Source organism: Gasterosteus aculeatus, chromosome 3 (genome assembly GCF_964276395.1).
Source record: "Gasterosteus aculeatus chromosome 3, fGasAcu3.hap1.1, whole genome shotgun sequence".
NCBI classification, from domain to species: domain Eukaryota; kingdom Metazoa; phylum Chordata; class Actinopteri; order Perciformes; family Gasterosteidae; genus Gasterosteus; species Gasterosteus aculeatus.
This window is the reverse complement of record NC_135690.1, coordinates 5,890,975-5,918,963: the sequence shown is the minus strand read 5'-3', so window position 1 is coordinate 5,918,963 and position 27,989 is coordinate 5,890,975. Positions and strand designations below refer to the sequence as shown.

The 27,989-nt window shown below is 45.0% G+C and overlaps 1 protein-coding gene across 2 annotated transcripts; it reads right to left on the bottom strand.

The window, feature by feature from the left end:
• Nucleotides 1-530: 530 nt before the first annotated feature.
• On the bottom strand, nt 531-27,989 carry cntnap2b (contactin associated protein 2b). Of its 2 annotated transcripts, none has more exons than XR_013467069.1 (25): nt 27,510-27,989; nt 23,176-23,286; nt 21,881-22,074; nt 21,133-21,280; nt 19,866-20,069; nt 19,539-19,723; nt 18,948-19,091; nt 16,758-17,016; nt 16,497-16,646; nt 15,379-15,541; nt 15,154-15,260; nt 14,949-15,068; nt 10,283-10,398; nt 8,584-8,668; nt 8,237-8,393; nt 7,504-7,631; nt 7,236-7,406; nt 6,519-6,737; nt 6,147-6,383; nt 5,827-6,060; nt 5,545-5,678; nt 5,114-5,207; nt 3,906-4,136; nt 3,062-3,168; nt 531-2,772 (listed from the first exon to the last, which is right to left on the bottom strand). XR_013467069.1 is itself a non-coding variant. In XM_040171187.2 (25 exons), the coding sequence occupies exons 1-25, from the start codon at nt 27,592-27,594 to the stop codon at nt 2,573-2,575; spliced, it is 3,951 nt and encodes a 1,316-aa protein (XP_040027121.2). In that variant the 5' UTR covers nt 27,595-27,989; the 3' UTR covers nt 531-2,572. The 2 variants fall into 2 exon arrangements, 1 of the variants encoding a protein (XP_040027121.2); XM_040171187.2 differs by having other exon boundaries at nt 3,062-3,136.

The following is a 27,989-nucleotide window of genomic DNA, read 5'->3' as shown; positions in this document are numbered from 1 at the left end:
GCTGGCACAGCAGAAGGCCCTAGATATGGTTGGGGCGTCATAGATGGGTGTTAAATACTTCAACCACAAGTAGTTTCACTCAATTCTACCTCAACGGACCTTTGACGACTGGGGAGATTTCTGCACATTTTTGTTGGATGTTGGTGTTACAAGACACAGGTTTTGAGAAACAACCCCGATTGTTGTAATTCAGTCCAGTTGCTCGTGTCAGTCGACAACAAATCACTTTGAATAAGTATCTTGGGTGAAGGTTTGCTTCATGAAATTGTTAGATTGATAAGAACCGACCCCCCCCCCCGGCCCGCTTACTGTGCTCTTTCTAGGCTGGTTTGGACAGTATTCTCTCTTCAACAAGTGTTACATATTAATCTGTTGTATGGATCTAACATTTCCATGTATTGTTCAAAATGAATTTTAGTGTAATCTTCTTTCTAAAACTGAGGACAAACATCAGGTTCGGTTGCCTTCTCACAGTTTTTGCAAAGCTTACATCCGTTCACGATAGAAAGAAAATCACAAGAATGAGAACATTTATGCAAAGTTTTATAACATGAAGAAAAAACGTGATGCTACAGTGGCTTATCAAACGGAAATATGCGCGTCATTCAGTGTCAGCATGCCATTACACTCCAGGGCAGTCAAAGAAATACAGATGCAATACAATCAAAGGTCAGGGGGTCTGCCATAGTTGTGTATGTGAGCAACACACATTATGTTACAGAAGCATCGTCCTACTTCCTGAAAATAAACACAGTCCTTTCAGTCCATCCAGAGAGGAGGCTGTTACTAATTCAATACCAGTAACAGCAGGGAATACGTTATATGACAACACAGGACATAAGTCAGTCGTCCTCCGTCAGTCTCCTCAGAGCATATGAGGACCCTGATGAGAGTGAGTCCCTGCTGCTGGACGGACAACATGTACCAACCAGCTTCTGTTGATTGTTACCTGCCGTTTTAGACAAGGGGATCAAAATCAGTTTAAATCTAACCTCGCATGACACTTCAATCCAAAGCAACTTGCATTGCATTTGTAACCCATGGTGTTACATGTATAAGCTGAGGAGCAGTCAGGTGTCTTGGTCAGGGACACTTTGACATGGGACATGGAGCAGGCAGGGTTTGAACCATCAACCTTGTGGCTCCCGGCGCATTGTATCTTAACAGGTCAAGGACATGCTTCACCATAAAGTACACACTGCGTGCAGGTGTTGGTCCACCTCCATCACAAATGACATCTTCCAAACAGTTTGCAAGTTTTCTAATATCTCAGACTTGTTCTTAAGATTTGGACTGTTGACGTCAGCCTCTCTGGTCGCCACTGGCCCAACATCGGGTTTTATATCCAGTATCCTTGCACACCGTAGCGCTGCAGCTCCTAATAATGTTTTCATAGATAGCCAGTAACACTGATACAAATACAGCTCTATATCTTTGATGGGAATTGTTCATTGGGTATTGGATTCCCGCTTCTATTAAATTTCCATTTTCTAAATTCAAATAACTTAAAATACAGCAGTTGACAGCTGCTGTTGTCATAGTGGGATTATTATTATAATTATTATTATATTAGTGGGATTGTGGCTTTCTCTCGTCTTGCACGGAGCTTGTTAGCGGGACAGTTGGAGGTGCATTGGTTCTCTTGTGATTGAGCTAAACTAGCAGCTTCCTTCCCCTTCTTTGTAACCAATAAAATAACTCATCCCACATGTGTCTCCATACTGGACCAACATACACAGGAGGATGGCGCACAAGAAGATTTCCGAAATCTGAAAAACGTTGTAATCTCTTGTGGACTGACAGGACTCGTTTATTCCTCAGGAGCTGAACTTCCCCCCTGAATCCGTCTGGCATCCTCAGAAAAAATTGGAACTATTAAAGAGTTTCAGCAATAAAGTAATTAAGAGATACTTGTCAGTCACAAAGATGCAAAAACATTTGGCCTTAGTCCAAGTAATGCGGACAAAGTCATGGCTACCTCCTTTACAGACAAGCAAGCAAGTCAGTGCGCAAACACACACAGAAAAAACTTTACTTTAAAACAAGGCAAATAATCAAACATGGGATTTAATATTAAAAGCACAACTCAGGAGCATTATTGGGATTCCTGAATCCCTTTGCCGTAACGTAGCACATTGCAAAAAGGCAGTCAATAATTAATATAAAAATAAAGATAGAAAGTAAGAACTTTTATGAATAAATATGACATAATATAAATAAATTAACAAAGAAAATAAATTAAATCAAATTTAAAAATATATAAATACTTCAATAAATGCAAATGAGCACACTTATTCACTTTCTGCAACGCTATTGGCTCCGTTCTCCACACCGTCCGAATGCCGTCCCTGTTCATTGTAAATAAAGTTAAAATAAACTGTCCCGCCTCTCCTCACAGGCTCTGCCAGGCAGCACTGTGCCGTGTGCTTTAATACCAACGCTGGGATGCCATGGTGGTTTTAAACCACTCGCCACGCCTCCGGGCTCCACAGGCAGCGAGCTCACTAATACTCCCTACGCTTAGAAAACTACATACATCCTAACGTCATGTGTCCGTGTCGTGGAGAGGCGCTCAGATGAACCACTCCTTCTTGCTCTCGTCGATGGTCTCGGTGAAGGCCGGGTCGTTGACGATAATCGCCGCGTCGGCGCAGTCTGCTGACTCGGCTCCCTTGGCCTCGTTGGTGTGGTAGGAGCCTTTATGACGGAACATGTGACGGACCACAAACACCATGATGCAGATGGCCGTGAAGATCACCATGGAAATGATACCTGCGAACCAAACAGACGGGTCAGGAATGTTCTTCGTTGAATTATTTGTGTCTCTCGCTTTTGAAAGTGGAGATTCGGCAGCAACAGAGAGAGAGAGACAGGATAGACGGAGAGTCCCGGCGAGGAAACACGAGCAATATTAATAAAGTAAAACGGCAGAAGGTGTTTGCGTCCGCCCCATTGACACGCCGACAGAACCCCGGCTAATGGGCCGACCTCTGACACGGCAGCTGGTTCCTCAGATGGGCTCTCGGCTGCTGCTTGTAACTGAAAGTCAAATGAGATTTACCTCCAACTATGGCCGAGTTGCGATCCACTCCATCCCCGCGGGCTTTGCTGTCGCTGAGCGGGAAAACGGCTCCAGCTGAGGAGACATTGGTTATCGCCCTCATTATACTGGAACATGAGCACACAGGAAAAAGCCAAAGTGGCTTCATTGGAATGAAAGTTTGAAGAAAACAATGTTGCCAAAGCATGAAAATACAAAAGTACACAATAATATTAACATGAACATATTTCAACTGGAATGTGGAAGCAATGAGATGTTCTCTTAATTGCATTCATAGATCATTGAGCTTGTGGTGCATTCGCTGCCATGCTGTTAGAGTTATTACGAGGTAGGTAGAACTCTAAAATGGTATTCGTTGTCCTGACATCTAAAAAGCATGACGTTGTTTTTCTTCCAGCTATGACAGTCCTTGTTCATGGGGGGCCATTAGCTCAGGACACACACTTCCAGGAGCAGAACATTTTATTCAATGTTAAATTGAGTCAACTGGACAAACACCGTTTCTCTGAGTCCAGGATTCTGTTCATTTGTCTCCAGTGTTAAGAGAACACTTCCTAGATTCATTAATTTATTGCCAAAATATGTCAGACATACGAGGAATTTCACTTGGCGGTTGGTGCAAAACATCGCACAGTAAGACAATAGACAACATAGTGAAGAGAAATGTTCAATTTACAAATTTACAATTTACCTCTACAGAATAAAATATAATGCTTATGGGCTAGTGGGATATAGAATAGACAATTTAAAAATAAAAGATGAGAAGGAAATAAAAGTAAAAATAAAACTTAATAAATGAAGTGCACAAGCGCTAAACATGTACACACTACACACACACACACACCTGCTTCTACGTGCCAGGGGTCACTAGCCGAAGCCATGGGCGAGATGGTCATGGGAGAGGCTCCACAGTTGGATGGGACCAGGATCCCATGGGTGCTGACCGGTGCAGCCGGGCCTGAGCGCAGCGCAGCCTTCAGCGGCGCCATGCTGTTCCACTGAACCCTGGACAGACAGCCCACGAAGCCCGGCGTGTTGTAGCGCGCGATTAAGATCGGGTCAATCTGTCCGGTTTCTACAGCGGAGACACAACAACACAAAGCAAATGTAGAAACGTAAAAACCATAGACGGGCCGGCCGTACGCCTGTGTGGCATCGTGGGGGGAGTTATTCTGTAGAAATTTCCCCCTTTTTTCTGTTTGTTGCTGTTGAATCACAGCAGAATCATGTTTGTGTTGCTAGATACTGAGGATGTAGCTGGTTAGAAGCACAGAGCGCCTCTCAGTGACGCTATTAACAGAAAAGATGCTGGGACTTCTGCATAAACACAGAGCAGCAGTAGTGTTTCTTTTAGCTTCGTTTGGTGACGCACAGTAAATGTTAAATGGACTTGTAATAGTATATCTGCAAGGAAATCCAGTCCTGCTCCACCAAATAAACATGCTGCAATAATTCCCTTTAGACCTTCTGCTCCATCCAAACAGAAATGTCTTCTTTTCCTCCTCGGTTTTGGTCACAACACATCACATATTAGACTTTGTAGGTTTATATTACATGTAATAATCTTGAGTTTCACATCGTAACATGCTGATGTGTTGTTGGCAGATCGTTATAAAGCTCATGAGTGTGTGAGCGGCACAGTAGGTATTCTATGAAGCAATTTCCTTTAACTTTGATGTAAAGTAGTGTGAAGTGTTCCTAAAAAAATGCACTCAAATGTAATCTACAATTAGCTTGAAAAAGTACATTAAGTACATATCAAATGTATTCCATAAAGCCTACTTCACAATACTGCAATCCAGTGAGTACTGAGGACGCAACAGAGGAGCCTTTCCTCTCCTTCCATTATGAATTGAAGGAGATTGATATTCCCAAACGTAATAACGTCTCTGATTATTGGTGCCCATGTGAATCTCTCCGGCACAGTAATCGCTTCATTGGTAGAAGTAGTTCTGTTCAACCATGTGGGCTTTAGGTTCTCACTAAATAACTGAATATCAGTTATCCGAGGAGGATCTGCACAAACACACTTCCACTCGTCTTCACACTCACCAAAGACTTTTCCAAGAAAGATGCTTTTGACCAGGTTGAAGTGGGTGTCCGAGGCCTCGGGCAGGCTGTATGTGGACACTGAGTAGTGGTCCAGCTGGAGAAGAGCAGAGAAGAATTGAACTATGGGGTCCCTCAGGTGGGTCAATGGATATAGGGATGGATATCAACGTGCTCGTCTTAGGATCTGGTAATGAAACAGGCCACTGTGGGCCGCAGCCTCTTAACGACGCGTCTGCGTTCCGTGACTTCACCCACCCACAAACACCCCCGTGGCACCAGGACATAAAACATCGTGAGCCCTTCACTGACCTTGTAAACTCAGTAAATGTGTAAATGTGTGCAGTCCGTTACACTACTAATAGGAGCTTCTCTTATCGGTTGTTTTTCATGATTGAAGAAACAGAGGTGAGTGTGAGGCAGGAAGCACCGACCTGCAGTCGTATCTCCCTAAAGTTCCTGCTGATGTTGACCGAGTGTGGCTGCCCGTTGGCCAGGTTACGGTGGTCCACATCTATGGTGTACGGCTCTGTTAGCCCACCGAGGCTGTAGCGGACCTGGAGGGTGCCTGGACACACACACACACACACACACACACACACACACACACACACACACACACACACACACACACATAGAGGATCACAATAAACAATCCATATTGTACATATACATTAGGCAGTAACACATCGATGGGGTATGATGGATGAGCGCACCGTTGTGACGGAGCACCACAGCCAGGTAGTCCTGAGTTCTGGAGCTGATGTAGACCAGGATGCTGGGAGCACTGGAGGTGCTGAAGCTGAAGACCAGCTCCTCTTGAGTCAGGTTGGCCTCACCGGGAACGCCGACACTGGACACGCTCTTCATCTCCTGAAACGCGGGAGTTCCCCCTTCTGGCAGGAAGTCGTAACGCACCAGGGTTCCGGTCTCAAAGTACCCCCCTACATCTATAAGACCGTCAAAACGAGTTCCATTATACATTTTCATTACACTCAGTGTTGATCCGCCTGTATTTAATCATCTACACTCCTACCGTCAGTGCAGAAGGGTCCGTCGTACGCAGTGAGGGAGCAGTCACACGTGTACCCGTTGTACTTTTCTACACACTTCCCCCCGTTCTTGCAGTGCATCCCGTAACTGCTGCAGTGGCCCTGGCAGCCAGGATTCACCCCTGGAGTTACCTGGGCCCTCTCCTCCAGGTCAAAGGTCACACCATTTATCCTCAGAGCCCGCATGCAGCCCAGAAAACCCCTCTGACGATTGGAGGCCCCTTGGAAATAAAACATGAAGCATTGCAACATGCTGTTTTCACACATCTGCTCTACAGAGAGGAGGAATACTACTGTAGGACATCACGTGGAGAACGGTTCAGTGCACAAGGTGTGTGTGTGTGTGTGAGTCGTACCAACATAAAGCTCACTGTAGAACTCCAGTTTAGTGTGTCCCTGGGGCGGCGTGGGTCTGACCTCTTTGTACTTCCCATCAAGCAGCAGCACCGCTTCCTTGATGTTCTTTTCAGCCTCCACGCGATGCCATTGGTCGTCATTTAGTGGCACCGGCGAGTGGACACTGAGCTCCACCCGCTCACTGCCCACATCGAAAGAGAAGAACACCCTGGAGCCTCCTGGAAGGACCACAATGAGACATTACTTTGGAACCACTGCAACTAATGTGCTTTAAGTAAACTAATGTCTATTTTAAAGCACATGTCAATATACGCTTTTCACGTCAGGCCCTCAGCTTGGAAACGCCTAATTATGCATATTTATCTCAACCATAACTAATAACTTATTATTGCTTTTGCTCACATGTTTCCATAATTGTAAAGCATTAAGAAAAAGTTCTGAATGTTCTGTAAATTAGTCCCTTCAACAACATGGCCAAATAAAACCTTCTTAGAAGTAAAAACTTCTTTCTGCATGAAAACATTGCTCAAATCTAAATGTGGTCTTATCGGAGCCTCTCCTTAATACATTTTAATGCCAGGTGTGCATTCGTGAGTAGGTTTGAGTGAGAAGACACTTTAACAAACCCTCATTATGAGCTTTGATCTGCATTGATCAGGTTTCACACATTTAACTCTTATCTCAACAAGAAGATTCTTAAGGACACACAGACACACCTCTGAGCTCAATGTGAAGGAAGTCAGTGGTTCCCAAGTTCTCCAGAAAGACACCGTGAGTGGACGAAGTCTTAAAGTAGAAGGAGATGTCAGTGCTGGTTTCTCCTCTGAAGGACGGGAAATGCAGGTAGGAGGCGGGGCTAGTGAAGGACGCTGCATTCCAGAAGGACCCTTGAGACAACAACACCAGGATGATGAATATGAATGTTAATCCGATGAGCTCTACAGGGATGTGTGTGTGTTACGTATGAGAGAGAGAGGCGCTCACGGTCCCCCTGGCATCTGAGCGGCCCGATTGTCAGCTTGGCCTCGGATCCAGCTCTGCTCGCATCACCAACCACGACCTGGCTGACTGGCAGGTGGTCTTTATACACCAACAGGCCAGCGTCCTCCCTCCTGCACACACAGGGAGACAAACACCAGTCCATCAAGTCTGAATCGAGTAACAAAGGACCATTTCTAGAGCAGTTTGAGACCATGTTCTGATGAGAGATTTAGAGGTAAAACCGTTCACAGCTTTGTGATTTACTTAATGATTGGTCTGTATTATTTTGGCATGCAGTAACATGTATGTATATAAACACACAATAACCTCTATTAAAAGTGTTTCATCGTAATACTACAGTAAAATTGTATTGGAAAATTCCTGTAAATTTATGGTTCTCGCATTTCATTTGAATAAAGTTATTTTACCTCAATTTCACGGTTTTTGTTTGGCAGTCATTTGACCGTTATTTTACATGATTTGAATGTAATTTAAGAAAACATTAAAATACTTAATTACAGTATGTCTTCCATAAAGAAATGAGAAAAAATGTAAGTATTAGCATAATACTTAAATGTACAGTTGGACTGTTAATTTACAGATAACATCTTTATTTTTACAGAGTTTTGTACATCATTTTAAAAAACTGAAAAACTAATGTAAAAATGTACAGTGTACATGTGCATATACAAATTGTACCTTCAACTAGCAGAGAATAAATAACCTAACCACTCACCAGCTGCGCAGGTCGGCATCACAGTTGCAGTAGTGTTTGGGGTTAGTACAGTTGTGTTCGATACCACAGGAACACTTCTGTATGCCTGGTCCTGAACCCCCCCAGTAAGAATGCCTCTCATTGGATCTTCCTACCCACCAGGTAAACGGGACGCCGTCTGGGAGTCAAAGCGACAGCTTGGAGTCAGAGTACTTTCATTTCCATTAGATGGTAAACACAGAATAAACAGGCGTGTTGTCAGTGTTCTGCTCATTAATCTATTAGACTGACACTATAGTCTATGGGTGAGCAAATTTAACAAAAAACTAATTTTTTATTAGTGACGGAGAAGCTGCAGATGACTCTACCAGGAGTGTTGAGCAGACGAGACATTCGACAGGCGTAGGCCACGAACTGGTCACAGTACTCTGCACTGCTGGTGACTGACAGCACCTGGAAACACACCCGGGAGAGAGGAGACTCACATCACTCGAGACACTTTGGATACGAGCTTTACAGACTGCTTTGTTTCTGTGGTTGTTCCTACATTCAGAACATTAAGAAGACTCAGTGAATGTTGATCCGTCATGAGCGACTAACTGGCAAGATCCAAAGGAGCACCTTTCCACGTACCACAAAGACATGGCAGGACTGGATCTGTTCATTGCATTCTAAAGAACTAATGTTGTAATATAGTATATATGTGTTGTATATCTGTATTTATTGAAGCTTGTATACGTAGTATGCGGAGTGCTGATATAGGAGCTAAGGTCCACCTGTGCAGAGAATCTCTCTCTGTCTGTGAGGAAGGAGTGTGCAGCTTGCAGAGCGCAGTAATGTTAATGGGGGAGGGAGGGGCGGGGGGGGGGGTTACAGCTAAAGAGGGAGACGAGGAGCAGCAGAGCCTGTGTAGATTTACTCTGATAACAGCATCTCTCTGGTGGGGCGGTCACCATCAGATAGCAATAGCAAGAAAGAACCAGAGGGAGGTCTCCTGCCTGAGGAGGTTCATCCACAGGATCACCAGGGGCGGCAAGGGTACAGCTGAAGAGTATGCATTGGCTGCTGGCTCATCGATAGGATCAATGTGATGTTATGTGTGTTATGTTTTGTTTTTTTCTAAGAAAATAAAGGTTTTTGAAAATCAAAAATCACGTTATCTCTCTCTCGAACTGACCTTCTCTGAGCTTTGCTTACATGCGGTACCTCGGCCAGAACTCCATCACAAAAGCTCAATAGTTTTAACCAGGCCAAATAAAGGTAAATAATAATAAAATATTGTAATGTGCCTTACTAGAAATTACGTAATGCAAATGTTGTACAACTTCCTGTATCCACTATAACGCGCTAGAGAACTCACATGTTCACCCGTTGTGTTCTGTATGTCATATAAGGCTGACAGGCAGATGGAATTATGTTAAACAAAAGCATCCGGGGTCACAGCAGAACATGCCGATTGGCCTGCCCTGCCACAGCGACACAGACACTTTCTGACCTGTCGGCCCCATTGTGTTGGTGGATGTTAAGTACTGATGGGCAGTATGAATGAAGTCTGTCGGTGTGAAGGGTGAATGATGCCATTTAGTGTTAAAACCCTTAAAGTGCTAGCAACACTAGAAAGGAGATATACTAATACAACCCATTAAAGCACCTACAATAGCATATTGTCAGATGACCTATGACATCATTGTTCCAAGTCAAGACTAATCATCAGCAATTGAGAACACGTAGGTTGGGAACTTAAAAGTAAATAAGGGCTTGAAGAGTTTCAATAAAATACAGATCCAACAAACTTACAAAGCTAATTAAGGCAATTTTAATATGTTCAAAATTATGAGAACAAATGTGGCTGATTTTGTGGATATCGTAATTATGTTCCAACAAAGATCTTCCCCAAATGTGTTAGTTTGAAGTTAAAGGTTATTATCGAGCAGAGGGATCTCTGCTCGATAATGCGTTGACATGGCAACGGCGATCTCTGAGAAGGAGAGAGCTCGGCCACAGGTCTGCAGTAGAGACCTTTTCCTGCCTCCGTCCTTCTTTAGTTGAACTGTTTGAATTGTTTACCTGTTCATCTGTCACATTGTAAGTGATGTGCAGAGCTGCCTTCCCTTCCTGGTTTGTACTGGTGACTGATGTCTGAGGAGATAGGTTGTTCTTCAGCACGGTCCAAACTCTCTCCTCTAAAAGATCAGAACAAAGGCTGTTATTATTCCCACACGTCTTGGACCAAAGATGCATTTGTACTGTACAATATGTTAGCAGGAACTTGTACAATATGACAGATGCATGACAATACACTCAATTCGCAAGAGATTAACGGTCAGGTGACTGCAGCCTTTGCCGTTCATGACGGGATCGGACCCTGAACCGCATCCCAAACGTTGTCTTCCCGCTCATCTCTTCCCTCGTGTTCAATAGGCAGCAAGAAGCTCCATCTGCTGCCTCACCCGACCCGATGGCTGCTGTTCCCCTTCATTCCTTTCCTGTTGGTCCAATGGCTGTCAGCAGTCTCCATGTTGACTGTGCAGGACAACTTTGGCAGTCGGCCTCGACTGGGAATAGCCATGCTTCACAGTCGATGAAAAAAGATAAAACAATAATTGGATCACCCACAACATGAGCAGAAGGAGGTGGGAGGACATTGAAAGGCAGAGGAATGCAGCTCCCTGTGATCCCTCTCTTCCTCATCCATGCTCTCATTCCCCTGCACTGCGGATCCTCCCTCAGGCACCACATGCAGGTGTGTTGGTGTTGGAGTCTGTGGTACTGGAGATGTGAAAGGCTTCCAGCTTCCATTGTGATGCAAGGTCGCAGCCATTGACCCCTCCTGCTCATCTTCTGAATGGCGCATGTCATTCTGCGTATTTTGCTCGTGTCCGCTTGTCTTTCAGTGAGTGGGCTTGAGCTACTGATGCCTTGAGCTCGTCTTGTTCGTCCTGCCCTGCTCTCTGTAGACATGAATCTGGACTCCCCTGGGGAAGACTCTCCAGGATGGTTTGCTCTTCTATCCATCCATCCATCCATCTTCAACCGCTTATCCGGGGTCGGGTCGCGGGGGCAACAGCTCCAGCAGGGGACCCCAAACTTCCCTTTCCCGGGCCACATCTACCAGCTCTGACTGGGGGATCCCAAGGCGTTCCCAGGCCAGTGCAGAGATATAATCTCTCCACCTAGTCCTGGGTCTTCCCCGGGGCCTCTTCCCAGCTGGCCGTGCCTGGAACACCTCCCTAGGGAGGCGCCCAGGGGGCATCCTCACCAGATGCCCAAACCACCTCAACTGGCTCCTTTCGACGCAAAGGAGCAGCGGCTCTACTCCGAGCTCCTCGCGAATGGCTGAGCTTCTCACCCTATCCCTAAGGGAGACGCCAGCCACTCTCCTGAGGAAACCCATTTCGGCCGCTTGTACCCGTGACCTAGTTCTTTCGGTCATGACCCATCCTTCATGACCATAGGTGAGGGTAGGAACGAAGATTGACCGGTAGATCGAGAGCTTTGCCTTCCGGCTCAGCTCTCTTTTCGTCACAACGGTGCGGTAAAGCGAGTGCAATACCGCCCCCGCTGCTCCGATTCTCCGGCCAAACTCACACTCCATCTTCCCCTCACTCGTGAACAAGACCCCGAGGTACTTGAACTCCTTCACTTGGGGTAAGGACACATTCCCTACCTGGAGTAGGCAATCCATCGGTTTCCTGCTGAGAACCATGGCCTCAGATTTAGAGGTGCTAATCCTCATCCCGACCGCTTCACACTCGACTGCGAAACGCTCCAGTGAGAGTTGGAGGTCACAGACGGAAGATGCCATCAGGACCACATCATCTGCAAAAAGCAGCGATGAGATCCGCAGCCCCCCGAACTGTAGACCCTCCTCCCCCCGACTACGCCTCGATATCCTGTCCATGAAGACCACAAACAAGATTGGTGACAAGGCGCAGCCCTGGCGAAGGCCAACCCCCACCGGAAACGCCTTCGACTTACTGCCGAGCACCCGAACACAGCTCTCGCTTTGGGCGTACAAGGATTGGATGGCCCCAAGCAAGGACCCCCTCACCCCGTACTCCCGCAGCACCTCCCACAGTATCTCTCGGGGGACCCGGTCATACGCCTTCTCCAAGTCCACAAAACACATGTAGACTGGTTGAGCATACTCCCAAGCCCCCTCTATGATCCTGGAAAGAGTGAAGAGCTGGTCCGTTGTTCCACGACCAGGACGAAAACCGCATTGTTCCTCTTCAATCCTTGGTTCGACTATCGGCCGAACCCTCCTTTCCAGCACCTTAGAGTAGACTTTACCCGGGAGGCTGAGTAGTGTGATACCCCTGTAATTGGCACACACTCTCTGGTCCCCCTTTTTAAAGAGGGGTACCACCACCCCGATCTGCCACTCTTTTGGCACTGTCCCAGACTTCCACGCAATGTTGAAGAGGCGTGTCATCCAAGACAACCCCCCAACACCCATTGCTTTTAGCATCTCTGGACGGATCTCATCAATCCCCGGGGCTTTGCCACTGTGGAGTTGTTTGACTACCTCAGTGACTTCCACCAGGCTAATTGACGATGATCCCTCCTCCGCCTCCAGCTCCGCCTCCACCAAAGAGGGCGTAGTAGTTGGATTCAGGAGTTCCTCAAAGTGTTCCTTCCACCGCCCGATAACCTCCTCAGTCGCGGTCAACAGGGTCCCATCCTTACTGTACACAGCTTGGATGGTTCCCCGTTTCCCCCTCCTGAGGTGCCGGATGGTCTTCCAAAAACACTTTGGTGCCGACCGAAAGTCCTTCTCCATAGTTACCCCGAACTCCTCCCATACTCGCTGCTTTGCCTCCATCACGGCAGAGGCTGCTGCCCTTCGAGCCTGTCGGTACACTGCAACTGCCTCTGGAGTCCCACCGGATATCATAACCCGGAAGGCCTCCTTCTTCAGTCGGACGGCTTCCCTGACCACCGGTGTCCACCACGGAGTTCGAGGGTTACCGCCCCTTGATGCACCTAAGACCTTGAGGCCACAACTCACCGCCGCGGCTTCAGCAATGGAGGTTTTGACCATAGACCACTCTGGTTCAATGTCCCCTACCTCCACAGGAATGTGAGAGAAGCTCCGCCGGAGGTGTGAGTTGAAAATCTTTTGGACCGGGGCCTCCTCCAGACGTTCCCAGTTCACCCTCACTACACGCTTGGGTTTACCGGGTCTGTCCCGAGTCTTCCCCCATCCTCTGACCCAGCTCACAACCAGATGGTGATCAGTTGACAGCTCTGCCCCTCTCTTTACCCGAGTGTCCAGAACATGCGGCCTCAGATCAGACGATACGATTACAAAATCGATCATTGATCTTTGGCCTAGGGTGCTCTGGTACCACGTACACTTATGAACATCCTTATGTTCGAACATGGTGTTTGTTATGGACAATCCGTGACTAGCACAGAAGTCCAGTAACAAACACCCGCTCGGGTTCAGATCAGGGAGGCCATTCCTCCCAATCACGCCTCTCCAGTTATCTCCATCGTCGCCCACGTGCGCATTGAAGTCTCCCAGTAGGACTATGGAGTCCCCTACAGGAGCCCCATGCAGGACTCCATTCAGGGTCTCCAAAAAGGCCGAATACTCTGAGCTGCTGTTTGGTGCATATGCACAGACAACAGTCAGAGTTTTCCCCCCCACCACCCGAAGGCGTAGGGAGGCGACCCTTTTGTCCACTGGGGTAAACTCCAATGTAGCAGCACTCAGCCGGGGACTTATGAGTATCCCCACACCCGCCTGGCGCCTCACACCATGGGCCACTCCGGAGTAGAATAGAGTCCACCCCCTATCCAGGAGTTTGGTTCCAGAGCCGAGGCTGTGCGTAGAGGTAAGCCCCACCAGATCCAACTGATAACGCTCCACCTCCCGCACAAGCTCCGGCTCCTTCCCCCCCAGAGAGGTTACGTTCCACGTCCCCAGAGCCAGCATCTGCCGCCCAGGTCTGTTCCGTCTAGACCCCCCACTGTCACTGCCACCCTTGTAGCAGCGCACCCGACCCCATCGGTTTCCTCCACAGGTGGTGAGCCCATGGGGAGTAGAGTGTTGGGCTGCCGCATCACTCCTTCGGGCTGTGCCCGGCCGGGCTCCGCGGTAAACCCGGCCACCAGACGCTCGCTGTCGGGCCCTCCATCTGGGCCTGGCTCCAAATGGGGGCCCCGGGCTTCCTCCGGGCCGGGTAACTCCTTCCCTCTTCCGTTTTTTCATGGGGGTTTTGAACCATTCTTAGTCTGGCCCCTCGCCTGAGACCACTTTGCCAAGGGTAACCCTACCAGGAGCACAAGGCTCCCGACAACACAGCCCTCAGGTTCATAGGGACACACAAACCTCTCCACCACGATAAGGTGACGGTTCCCAGAGAGGTTTGCTCTTCTAGATGTTTCCATTATACTGACCTTTGAGTTGACACGCACAGCTTAATCTCTGAGCATCATAATTTAGTCTCCAAAATTGGGCTTCACCACACAGAGTTTTGGTACCTGGAGGGTCTTTGGTGAACTTAGTCTGAACAGGTGCACCCACCTGGAAGTCATCGGCAGCAGCATAAACAGTATATACAGTATAAGACATAATAAGCTTAGCCGGATACTAAAATGTAGTCGTAAAATCCTTGAAACCAAGCATTGACTAAATCTGTTCTGGATAATTGTTTTTACCCAGAGTAGCTTGTGGAACAGATCGAATGATCAGATCAGTAACATCTTCACAGTGGCCTCTCACCTGCCATGTCACAAGTGACTCTGAAGGGGCTGATGAATCCACTGCCGTCTGGGTCGATCCAGTAATTCCCTGAACTCTTCCCCTGGTGCTTATACTCCTCACAGGACTGCTGATACATCGCTAAAGAGGACACACACAGATTAGAAGACCCAAAGTACTCTGTGTGTGTGTGTGTGTGTGTGTGTGTGTGTGTGAGCACACTCACATCGATGGCAGGTTGCTCCGGTGTATCCAGTGCCGGTACAGTTGCAGCTGAATGTATTCCATGTCTGAGAACAGCTCCCACCGTGCTCACAGTGATTAGGAACACACCTGACACACAGACACACAAGGGAAGACAGTCCATGTGAAGCCGGGCAGAATGCAGCAGGGACCCGTTTCTTATGAATGAAACGTATCTGAAGTTTATCAATCTGACTGAGTTGTATACCTATCGATAATGGCACACATATCCAGGCTGATATTTTCAAAGGACCCAGCGAGGTCCTGCTCCAAAGCCCTGAGGTCAGCGAGATGGTCGTCAATGTGGATCATCTGCATGCATCCCTGGAATGAGCGCTGCAGGGATCGGGTGTTGGTGTGCAGGAAGTTACCTGGAGACAAGCGCAGTAGGTCAAAGGTTATTATTACAACCAGCGGAGAAATGAAGAACAGTTTGTCTATTGCTGCGTCTTTCATTCACTTTCTGTCCCCCGCATGTGGCCAACAAAATATAAATATTTTAACAAAATATTTGAATGTAGTTAACATGCGTTGTTTACTTCCGGACCGGAAGTCCAGGCTGTAAACCTGAAGTTGACTACAGAAACGAAATGGCCGCAAGCGGCAGTCAGTTACATCAAGATGGAGAGAGCTTTTAGCATTTAAGCTAGCTGCTAGGCTTCTTCCATCTCAACGTCTAACGTTACCCTGCGCGGCACACAGTCTGCAGAGGACCAGCACTGTGTCTCTAGAAGGCCGTGGTTTGAAAACATCCTGGCTAAATGTGGAGAGATTGTTGGCACTTCAAACACAGCCGTTAAATTATGGAGAGTTAAGAGCAAAGTGCACGAGCACTGCTGGAAAATTCTGGCTCCAAGATGATTAAATGTGTGTAGTTTTGTGTTTAAGATAACATAAACAATTAAACAATAGTGTGATTACTTTTAAGATTTAATCTTAAGAAGAAAAACAAACATTCATTAAAAACAACACTGTAACAACAACATTCATTAGTCGCCATTAATCAAGATTAATTAATCTCAAAAGGTGCGATTAATTAGTTAATTTTTTCAAATGTATTGACAGTGCTAATTACAATCTATTTGTCCCTAATGACTTGATATCAGTGTTTTCTCGTTCTGTTACAATTAGTGCAATTTATAAAAATAAAAAAAATGTATTGGGTCCTGGGGACCCGGGTCAAAGCCAGCCTCTCCGTGACTACTCTGAAGTTTCCGATGGTCACCTACTCTGGGAAGCACCTCAGAGGCCCCAGTTGATGATCCTTTTTATGTGAAAGATATTGGTGGTTAAAAATGGTCATTTGTCATTTGGTTGAAGAATCACCTCCAAAGTAGTAGGTTCCTCCAGTCTGAATCTGGATGGGGATGGCTGTCCTCACTGTGGAGGCCTCGTCTCCATCCACTGTCAGCATAGCATAGTTCTCCAATGCATTCAGATGGACACTGTGCCACTGGCCATCATTTAAACCTGAACCTGCAAGCGTAAAAATGACAACAGCAATTGAAGGCAAATAAAAATGGCAACAAATTGAACTAACCCACAGTTCCTGGACTTAAATTCTGAAGAGCATTCTGCCGAGCTCACCTGATGAAATGTCAATACGTGTGTTCTTCTTTTGTGTCACATTCATGTAGACTGTGACCTTGCCCTCTGTCAGTCCCACCTCCACCCAACCATCAGCCAGGGCCGTGAACATCAGCAACCCGTTGGGATTCCACGTCCTGAAAGACAAACTGACTGACAGAGTGTCGCTGTCACTCTGGCCGAGCAGCCGCAAGAAGGATGTCGAGTTGAAGAAGACCGAGAAGGAGTTGGACTCGGCACACGAAAACGTCAGGTTACGCTGTGAAAGAGGCAAAGAGGGAGAAAGGATTTTACCTTCGTGCACCAACACAAATCACAAGCTCTATTCACACAACTTTGAGGCAGTTTAGTTGTTTAAGTCCTGTTGGGAGCTTTTTGTGAGTTCATTTGGAATAGAATAAGTAAGAATAGTAACATATTTCCTTATTTTTATAACCAAAAAGCATAATGTGTGCATTGAGTAGAAATGAGTCCATCAGCTATCCAGGAGTACGGCTCCAGAGCTGAGGCTGTGCATGGAGGTAAGCCCCACCAGATCTCACTGATAGCGCTCCCCCTCCCACACAAGCTCCAGCTTAGGGCTCGCCGGTTTACCGGTTTCAAATTTCCATACGGTATGACTTTTTCATATATCGTCATACGTAAAAAACTGGCAAAAAATATCGTTCGCGGCGCAGCAGTCGGAGCTACTTGTCTAACGTGGAGCGACCAAGGGGAATGTAGGCGAAAACAAACAGGAAGATGTAACCGGACGGAAGGCACGCCACACAAACGAGCGGTGTAAAGTGTACAGTTGGCCGGCGGCTCTTGTTGGCGTCAATGAATGAATCTGTTAACTCGGAAAAAAGTACAGTGATAACCCCCCCCGGAAATAGTGTCTTGCACCTTGGACCTTAGTGCTGCGTTTGACACTATTGATACTTGCATCCTGTTGCAGAAACTAGAACATTTAATTGGTATTAAATATATTATTTTATATTACTATTAAACTCAGCTGGTTTGAGGCGTATTTATATTGATCCCAAGTTATGTTTGAAAACAGTGAAACCTTGATGACTACCAATGTTGGTCACAGGATTCTGTGTTTGGAGGGATTTGATTTACAGAGTATGCTTCCTTTAGGCAACGTTATCGGAAAATGCAATTGTTATACTCAATTATTAACTCACAGATAAGATACTTGAAGTATACTTGATCACCTATCACGTCAGGCACTTTCTTTCTCAAAGTGATGCAGAAAAATTGATGCAACTAGATTACTGCAATTATTTTTCATAGAGCTTCTCTTATAAGTCTGTTAAGCCTTGATTCAGAATGCTGCAACACGTGCATTAACAAAACTTACTCCTGGGTCATTCTACAGAAAAGGTGGAATTCAGGTTTTCTGAAATGTGATTCTCCTTTCATACCAAAAAACTTCAGAGCCAATCATAACAAAGTTACCTTTCTGCTTATATTGTGATGCAGGTCCAGCAGAAAATAAATGAAGGTGTTGTACATCAGGGTTTTGTCCCCTTACCACCTCCAAGATGCCTTCTACTCGGTGAGATGGTGGTTGGATGTGCTTGAGCACACAGTGTCTCTACATGGGACAGTAGAAGTATGAGCCGACGAGCTATCAAACGGGCTAACGGCTAGCACCGCGTACCGCCGGAAGCAGCAGTCATCAAGACCTGTTCCCGTAGAAGTCGGTGAAATTCACCAAGCCTACGGATGCTATTTAGAACAAAAACCCGACACCGTTTGGTGGTCCGACGTCAGTAGACAAGCTTCTATGGGCCTAAACTGCTGGGGGATTTCCGAGGACACACAGAGCGTCTCTCTCTCTCTCAGTTGTATCCGGACCCTGGTTCTGCCTCCTGCCGTGACCCTGGTGACACCTGCTGCTATGACCCTTATTATTATTATTATTATTATTGGCATTACTATTGCTGATTCGATTACCTTGCGCTGATGTGATGATTTCGATGTGATGGTTTCGGGACAGAGGATGTCGCATGTATACAGATTGTAAAACCCTCTGAGGACAATTTACAATTTGCGATTTTGTCTATACAAAATAAATTGAATTGAAGAAAATCAGTGGCTACACAAAGTACATTTAATTGAAGTGAATTCAATGAATGAGGTCTGTTTACCACTAACATACACACATGCACACAACACACACTTAAGATAAAGTTGTCTTACAAAGCTTGAGGTGTCCACCTTCTTCCTGCGGACCAGGTTAGTGATGTTGTCTCCGTTGTAGGTGATTCCCTCCATGCAGCCCACAAAGTTCTCTCTTCCTCCTGAGCTGGGCTTCGCTGATACAGGAAGGCCTCCAAAACTTATCTGAGCACAACGCAGAGCAGAGCAATATGGACGATTGACATTGATGTTCACAGTACGTCTGCAACCAACACACACTTTAATCAAACTTCACTTTCAATTCAGAAAAAGGAACATTGTAATGAAATAAAATAAATAAAATGGTATTATAGCACACAGTGTACAGCTAGTCTCAAGACTAAGTCAATATTATACGTTTTCACTCTCTGAATTTTGGTTTTGGAACAATGAAGTATTTGGAATTAGCAGCAATTTATTTTCATCTGTAAACTTGTCATGAATAAAAGTCACAACGGCTTCATTAGACATAATCGCAGACTGGTAGAAACCGGACGATGTCACGCTAGAGGCCTCTCAACCATAACGTACGTCGGGTGCTCATTTACACACAGGTGGACTGTCTCTATTATGCTCTTCTCACACACATCGAAGCTACAGAAAAGACATTACCTCATAGTCCAGGTCCAGGTGGTCAAACTCTCCATTGGTCCTGAAGTGCTGGGTGTGATGGTCCAGAGTGAAGTTCACATTCCTTCGGTACCGCTCTATGACTACCGAGTGCCAGTGGTCGTCATCCAGCAGGCTCCCACTGGTCACAGAGGTGTGACCCTGAATGGAACCGTACTGGTTGCTGCCTAGAGAGAATTGTGCAAAGCACATGGACGGGAGCAGGTCATTAATATTTGTCAGCACAAGACAATTAAGTCCTTAAGATGTCAAAGGAATGCGACGGGCTTCCTCTGTCCTTGAAAGCACGTCAGCTTCATAGAGAGCTACCTAAGTTGATGCTGAGCTGCAGCCTCGCCCTGCGCAGCTCTAAGGAAATGTAGTCCCCCTGCTGTCCCTCCCCGTGGAGCACGACCCCGTCTCCAGCGGTGGTACGAAACTTCAGAGAGATGACGTCCTTCACAATTTTGATCTTCTTACTCCTGAATCGGTAGGAGATGACACCATTGCCGTCAAAACTTATCACATCTGCCCCTGGAGGAAAAAAGAGAAAAGGGTTTTAAAGTAAAATATATATATATATTTCAAACGTGGCGAGCACCTTTTCACTATGCAAGCTCTCCTCGCTCTGGGACCGGGGCACAGAGGTTCTAACCGCATACTGAAGGTTTGACGCTTGCCAGAAAGGTGGAGGGTTAGAAGCAGAAAGCCTACACAGCGTCCGACGCAAACAAAACACACACCTCTACCGACTACACCTGGACTAGGTAGCACTTACTGGAATCATCGATGTTCAGGTCTGGACCCCCTTGGTTGAAGGCATTTGGGGCATTTAGTCAAATAGAAGATGAAGGAGTGTCTATTTAGAGAGCGACTAGATTGTGATTTACACATTGCCACCTTCAAGACGCTATACAGCCCAGCTCTTGATGGGTGGGTGAGATCTAAGCCTGGCAAAACACTCTCCATCTACCAGATTGCAGGACTTGTGAATGAGGCCTTCTTGTAGGCAGTACACCACGGAATATCACTTCTGGATTCAAGTACACTGGGATTTTCCCACATAACTATAATTTGAATGTTAATTAAAACATTTTGAATTATATTATGTTGTATATGATTTCGTTCAGTTACTTTCAAGTGTTGCTCAAGTGCTCAATTGACCAATCCCCATGATTCTGTTACTAGACTGATTTTGTTATGGTAGTTTTAAAGTGGAAAAAGTAAGCAGCTCAGTTTACCCCCAGCTGGTTCACTTTACCCCCTTGAGTTGATTTCCCTGGGCTGTCTTTCCCTGGAGGTTACCTCCCCACACTCCCCCCTTTTCTGGCAGAGAACTGTGGCCTCAGAGCTGAAAGTACTGACTCTAATCCCAACGACTCGGCTGCTGTTCACGTTCTGAAGGAGCCAATAGAACTTCTTCATCAGCCCGACAAACCATGTACGCCTTTTCCAAGTCCACAAAACAAATACAGTATAAACTCAACAACTTCCACGACCCCTCCAGCAGACCTGCAAGGAAAGTGAGACACAGGCATGTAGACCCGCGGGGTTTTTATTGCAGCAATAACCCCTTCCCAACAGGTTGTCCACTTACAATATGAGCAGCCATACAGCTCCAGGCGTAGTCCAATGCGTCCCTCCCTGCTCCAGTCCACTGGGATGAAGCGGATGTAGTGAGCTAAGATGGCGTGCTGCAGCTCATGGCGAACGACACCATGACTGTTGACGTTGCCCTCAAATGTCTGAAACACACAGAAACCAACATGCTGCACATCACTGGAAACAAGGTGCACACATTCTAATAGCGTGGCCTGTTCAACCATCTATATGAAAAATAAATCAAATGAAATTGTGATTATTTTATCAGATCAATTACAATTCTCCAGTAAAATAAAGACTACAACTGCCTTTCATGGGTACAGAGAAATATACAATATTATCGCCATGGAAAGTTTTATTGCAATATTTATGGTAAAATACATTTATGTTCACGCCATGATATAACCATTCTTGGTTTCTCAAAGTTTTAATACAAAGGGAGAGATCAAACTTCTGCACTTCATATACTGTCACTGATTTCTGCGGTACCGCGTGCTATCATCAGCACGATGAGCCATGAGACTTTTAAAATGATAAACCACTGTTGTTTTTCTTTACAGTTGGGAGTTAGTGCAGCTACTACATTAGTTTGTTTGTACATTTTTATCTGTAACATTTCTGAAGTTGTGTTGCCATTGCAACCTTTAGTGCACCTGAGAAATCCTCCCAGCCGCTACTGAAGAGACTAAGCTTAAGTTTAAATGAGAGGGTCTGAGAACACATGACATAGAATTCTTCCTCACCCAGATGTTTCCATCCTGTAAATATGGCCTCCAGTTTTTCTGTGTGTCGCTGTAAAGCAGCCGATACTTGCTAGTCCAGTCAGAGCTGCCATAGCGACCCTGTGTCACTATGGCAACCACCTGCTTCCTAGAACCCAGGTTCACCTGTAACCACGGGTAACGGTCTGTATCCAAGGGGGACCAGCCTCCAGCACCTAGTTTTATGGGTGTTGTAGGGTAGACACAACGAAAGATTGAAGAAAGGAAAAAGGAACAGAGAGGAATGTTGACCATTGTGGAACATTTGGGAAAAAAACAACATTTTCTTCTATTGAAGCAAATTTCCCACCCCAAAAACCAAAAATGTGTTAGTTAATATAGAAAAAAATTATATTCTTTTCACAAATGTTCGCAACATTATAATTAAGTGAACTGTAAAATAATTATTGATTCTATACAACTTCATATTTTAAGATTTATTTGTTAATTGATAGATATTTTATTCAGTTATGGAATAAAACTCTTATTATATGTTATATAAGTGTATAATATATTTTAGCAATGCTTAATTGTTAAAATACATTTTTCATTTCCAAAAAAGAAAAGGTATTATTAATAGTTATTCTGTTATTCTACAGGGATCTATTGGTAAATACAAAGTTATTTAAAAAATAAATGTAAAATGCTTGTAAAATTACAGGTTAATATGAGGATAGTTTGTTGCCACTTGACCTTGATTAATACTGTACATATTTATTTGTTGTAGAATTATGAAATTCATTGATAAAAGGATTATACATACGTGTCATGTTATTATCAGGTATGTTAACTTCAGTGCCAGCTGTACTGCAGATGTTTCGCTGGGTTTGTCTTTTAAAAGCAATCTGACTTTCTAGAGTACATAAAGGTCCCTAATAGTATTTACAACCGTACCACTTTTTCCATTCTTTACTACCATTTACATCACAATAGACACTGCCCAAAACTAAAATACAGAAGCACCAGGGGGTCCAGGGTAAACCATGACATCATATAATAAGGTAAAAACATCACAAGTATGTTTGAATAAGGATCTTTGCTCTGTACCGATTAAACAGTAAACAGTTTTATTAAACAGTTATCATTGAACAATTGAAAGGAGTGAAATCTGTAACACTATCTGACTTTTGGGCAGAAATGGGCAGTTTAATACACGTCCTCCATTCAGCACAGTACAGCCGGGGAATGTGAAAAGCACATTTCAAGAGTGAAATACAGTGTCTTGTTTTAGTGCAAAGATACGTGAAAGAGCTCTACATTCTCGACAAAGGGCAAACCTTGTTGTCTGTTGAGTTTGGCGTAACCGGCTCCGTGTCCTCGGGGGTACGCTGACGAGCTGGTGAAGAAGCTGTAGGGGAGAGGAGTGGCCAAGCTGTCCTCGCACTTTCCTGAACCACAGGGACGAAAAGCAGACAGAGTTCAGCTAATCATCGGCTGGGAGGCCAATGTGCATACGTATGTCCCATGACTTCTCCTGTCGAGTACCACGGTTTGACAGATCAGCAAATTTTTCTTTAATGCTCATTGGCAAACTTTACCATGTTAACGTAATAATCTAAAATAGAGCCTATGATAAACCTGACCGGCGCGACCTCCTGCATGTTAGTAATGATGACATCACGGATCAGAGCGGCTGATCATACACTGATGCGATGCCGCCTCCCCACGATTCTGATTGAAGGACTACATACAATGTATTGATTTAATCTAATGTCAGTTTGTGTCTGTCTACATGATCCACATGGACCCAAAAAGGGAACATAAACACTGACACATTCACTTTTACACACTTTTACATTGTACAGCAGTGATTTGCTAATAATCACACCTACTCATATTCCTTTACTGATATTAATAGCATAGATGAGTGTATTGTGACTGCTTTGAGCATTTTGATTTAACTACATTTAGAATCGGCCAATAGTTTGTAGATATGAAGGTAGATTTGTGTCTTCTTATGCAGAAAAAAAACTGTTTTGAGAGCAAATTTTGTTTGTAGTAAAAATATATAAACTGAGAATAAATTATTTGTTAGTTTTTCTTATGAAACAAGAATTTTTGGCTACAAAATGAAAAGTTTGCTCTCAAAAAAATAAAGTTTTGGTCTCAAATACTTTCTAATATTACTTATGTTATTACATTACATGTCGTTTAGCCGACGCTTTTATTGCTTTTTTAGCGACTAAGTGCATTTCAACCATAAGGATACAAACTCAGAAGAACAAGAAACAAGAAAGTGCAATTTCATTAAATAGGCCGATCTACAACTTGCTATAGACAAGAGCCGTTACAAGTACAATTTAAGTGCTACAGTTTGTTAGTCTTTTAGTGGAAAGTAGAGTGGAGAAGAGGTGTGTGTTTAGTCTGAAGATGTGAAGGCTCTCTGTGGTCCTGGTGTCTTCAGAGAGCTCGTTCCACCATTTAGGAGCCATATGTATTTACATCTCTTATATTACAGCTGTAAGGAATTTGTCAGTGTAACTTAAATTTACATTTATTATGATAAGCACACGTCCCAATTTGAGGATAAACACATTTGATAGTATAATTACTTTTGGGGCTGTCTTTGATCCTGTAAACTGAATACTGTAACAGGTTTGGAATTACTTTCCATCTGGGCATCCATAAACCATTACACATATGATATAACTTAATTCCATGTCCTTCTATGGGTCCATAGTCGGTGGTTTTTCTAAGTGGAAACACTTTCTTGGTCTCCCATCTTTTCAATGTCAATAATCCCTCACAGAGTGTCTTGACTCATTTAGCCGACATATGACAATAACCTTCTTCTTACATCGAACAGTTATCTTTGTCGGTATCCTTTTGCGACTCTGCAGTACATTGTGTTCATCCTACTCTTTGTGTACACACTGTGAATATATTTCTATACATCTTGTCATGAATTATTTGTGTGTGCACATCATCGAATATCGAAGTTCTCCAAGTTCCCAAGGAATACAATTTAAAAAGCAGTAGATCAAAGCCATGTGTGCTGTGAATAGTACATGGTCAGAAATGGATTTACGTCCGTCTTTGTTCTCCACACCCTCAGCAGAGTGGATGTGGGAGTTTTGGGTGGGTGAGGGGCCCCGGATCTGTCTGCGTGTGCGACAGGTGCTGCGTATGCTAATGAGCCTCCTAATATGCATCACAAAGCAACACGCCAAGCATGTGTCGGGCAGTTTGAAAGGACCAACAATCCACTGACATATCTTTCTCACAGCAACATGTTTGCTCTCCTCTGGTCATTTCAACAATGACGATTATTTATTCCTATTTATATTCAAATCACATCAAGAGGGTAACGAGTTAAATATAATAGAACTTTTTCTTTTTTAACTTTCTTTGCCCTTAAATCCAGAACTATAATGATGAACGTGCTGATGCAGCGGTTAATAGCTGTGCAGGGCATAAGGACTGTGACTGAAGCAGTACAGAGAATATATTAACTATATAGTTGGATCATTCTTGTGATGAAGTTCAAACCTAATCAACGCTTGAAGTAGGTCAAATATTGTGCTTGTTGGCCTTTTCCATCCACCACACCACACATTTACTCATTTTGCAGAATAAAACTTTTAAAATTGCTAAAAAATAGTGGAGAGCCAGGAGATTCACATCACTCTAATGAAATGACATGAAACTGAATAACGATATTATTTAAAATAACACCAATCCCGTTCTAGAAATCAGACTTGTATAAAAGCAGTGTTATGTTGTTGGTACTCATTTCACAGATGAACTCTCAGAGCTCAGAGCTCCCTTTACATTTCTTCATGCCATGTACCTCATCTCCCCCCGACCCTGTAGGCCGGTTTGTTCGCCCGACCCCGTGAGCACAAAACGAATGAATATTAAAAAGAATAACGAGCCTCTCATCTGTCAGAAGCGAGGGAACCGTCACAAGCATTGCATACATTCCTGGTCGTTCCCTTACTGACCTGCACTGATTGGACTCACACAGAGTTGCTTTTGAATGAAATCAAATGTGTCTGTTAGTAAGGTAGTAAGAATTGCTTATTAGCACTACCGAGTTTTCGGTTAGCTCCCGTGGTCGACCGGCATGCCTGGTGACCGCACGTGATTTCTGTTCAGTGGCAGGCGATGTACCAGCACTGCCTTGGCCATCGGCCGGCTTACATTCTGAAACCTAATTCTCAAACATGCACAAGATTGATTTCATCAGATACATCCAGGTCAAACAAATCTGATGAATGAAAGGGAAACCTCAGATATCCAATTAAGAATGCTTGGAAAGCAAAAGAAAAGGAGGGTATGTGGTACCACCAATGAAAGGTCCCGATGATCTGTGACTCTTACACGGAATTGTTAATAGTGAAATGAATTGAATTGAATTGAATTGAACAGTAAGAATCAACAAGACAAAGACACTGTTGTTATGTTACCATTGTTCATACAAAACATAAAACCACCTCACAAAAAGGGTTGCAGGCTAAACCTTTCCCAGCATTCACTGGTAGTGAAATGCATCTGGTCTACATTAAGAATATGATATAAAATATGCAAAAAGCTGAACATGCCTGGTCCCTGACTTGTCCGTCGCCAGTCCCTGCCTGGCCCCTTACTGGTCCCTGGCTGGCCCCTTACTGGCCTCTTACTGGCCTCTGGCTTACTGGCCAGTTCCTGGCCAGTCCCTGATTGGTCCCTCACTTAGTCACTTATTAGTTAATCTGTTATTAGTTTGTTCAATTGTTCCGTCGAGAACAGACATTCTGTGAATGTATCTTTACGCTTATGAAATGCTTAAAACCACTGTAGGTATTTTTTAAAGCGGGACAATTTATCAAAACCAGCTTTACAGTCATACAGCAGGCCGACCACATGTGGCTGGGTAGCCAACATTTTATAATTCACAATGCGAATGTCTTTGTTGTTGTTACTTGTGTTGTTGCCAACGTCCAAAAAGAAGCATAAAAAAAGACAATGTTTATTAATTCACCAGGCCGCTTGTTATTTTGTGCAGTCTCTCATGGTTAAAGCAACTTGACTATTGATGATCTTTATCATAACACACCAAGTACAATATTAAACACTGAAATCACAGTATCCACATGTGTTACTCTGTAATGTGGTATTACTAGTTTATGAAGTGTGTATACAGTGAGTAGACCTGTTAAATAGGGGGGCGGGGGGTGTGAGGGTCACTACATTTCTATGAATAATGAATGAATGAATAAGATGGTCAGTACGGGATGGAGAGTACTGCCATGTTATTGATATGCCTCCTACACACATCTGACATGTGAACTGTGGTGCTTTCCAGTTCAGCATTTGCTAGATGAAATGTTATTTAAACAGACGAGCATGAGTCTGACTCCTGTCCTGCTGCAAAGACCGATGCCTCGATGAAGACTCCCTTCAATAAGAAAGATACCGTCATCATTACACAACACGCATCTCCTCGTGGACTGGTGCTCTGGTATCATGCTGAGTCCTGGCTGTGGTCCATGCACTGGCCCCAACAACAGCTAGCTACCAAATTAGCCACAGTGTGTGTGTGTGTGTGTGTGTGTGTGTGTGTGTGTGTGTGTGTGTGTGTGTGTGTGTGTGCGTGCGTGTGTGTGTGAGAGTGAATTAGCCTACTTACGGGATGCTGAGGATGCGGCGCTGGAGGGGCTGGTGATGCTGCACAGGGCTGCAGGCAGCAACAGCAGCCTGGTCACGGACGACATCCTCGCAGACAATGAAGCGGCTGCCGGCGGCTCTCGGCGCGGTGGTCCCTCCTGCCTGTCCGTTGTTCTGAAGGAAACAAGCAATGGCCCTCCGCCCGCTGCGCTCGGTGCGTTTGGTCTCCTCCTTCCTCTCTTACCCTCCTGCTCAGAGGCACTGCGGCGGGGTTTGACCGGAAACCTCCGGAATTAGCCTGTAAACCGAACACCGTAATCTGCGGGCCGAGCCTCGCTCTCCAGGTGCATGGTCAGACGGACTGGGGCGATCCATTTTAGCTGCAGAACCAATCAGTCCCCCCCCCCACGCTCGACCACACTTGGTACGGTCCGAAAGCAAAACGAGCACAGAAATTATTGATTAAAACTGTTGATAAAAATGATCGTGTAATGTTTTTAAG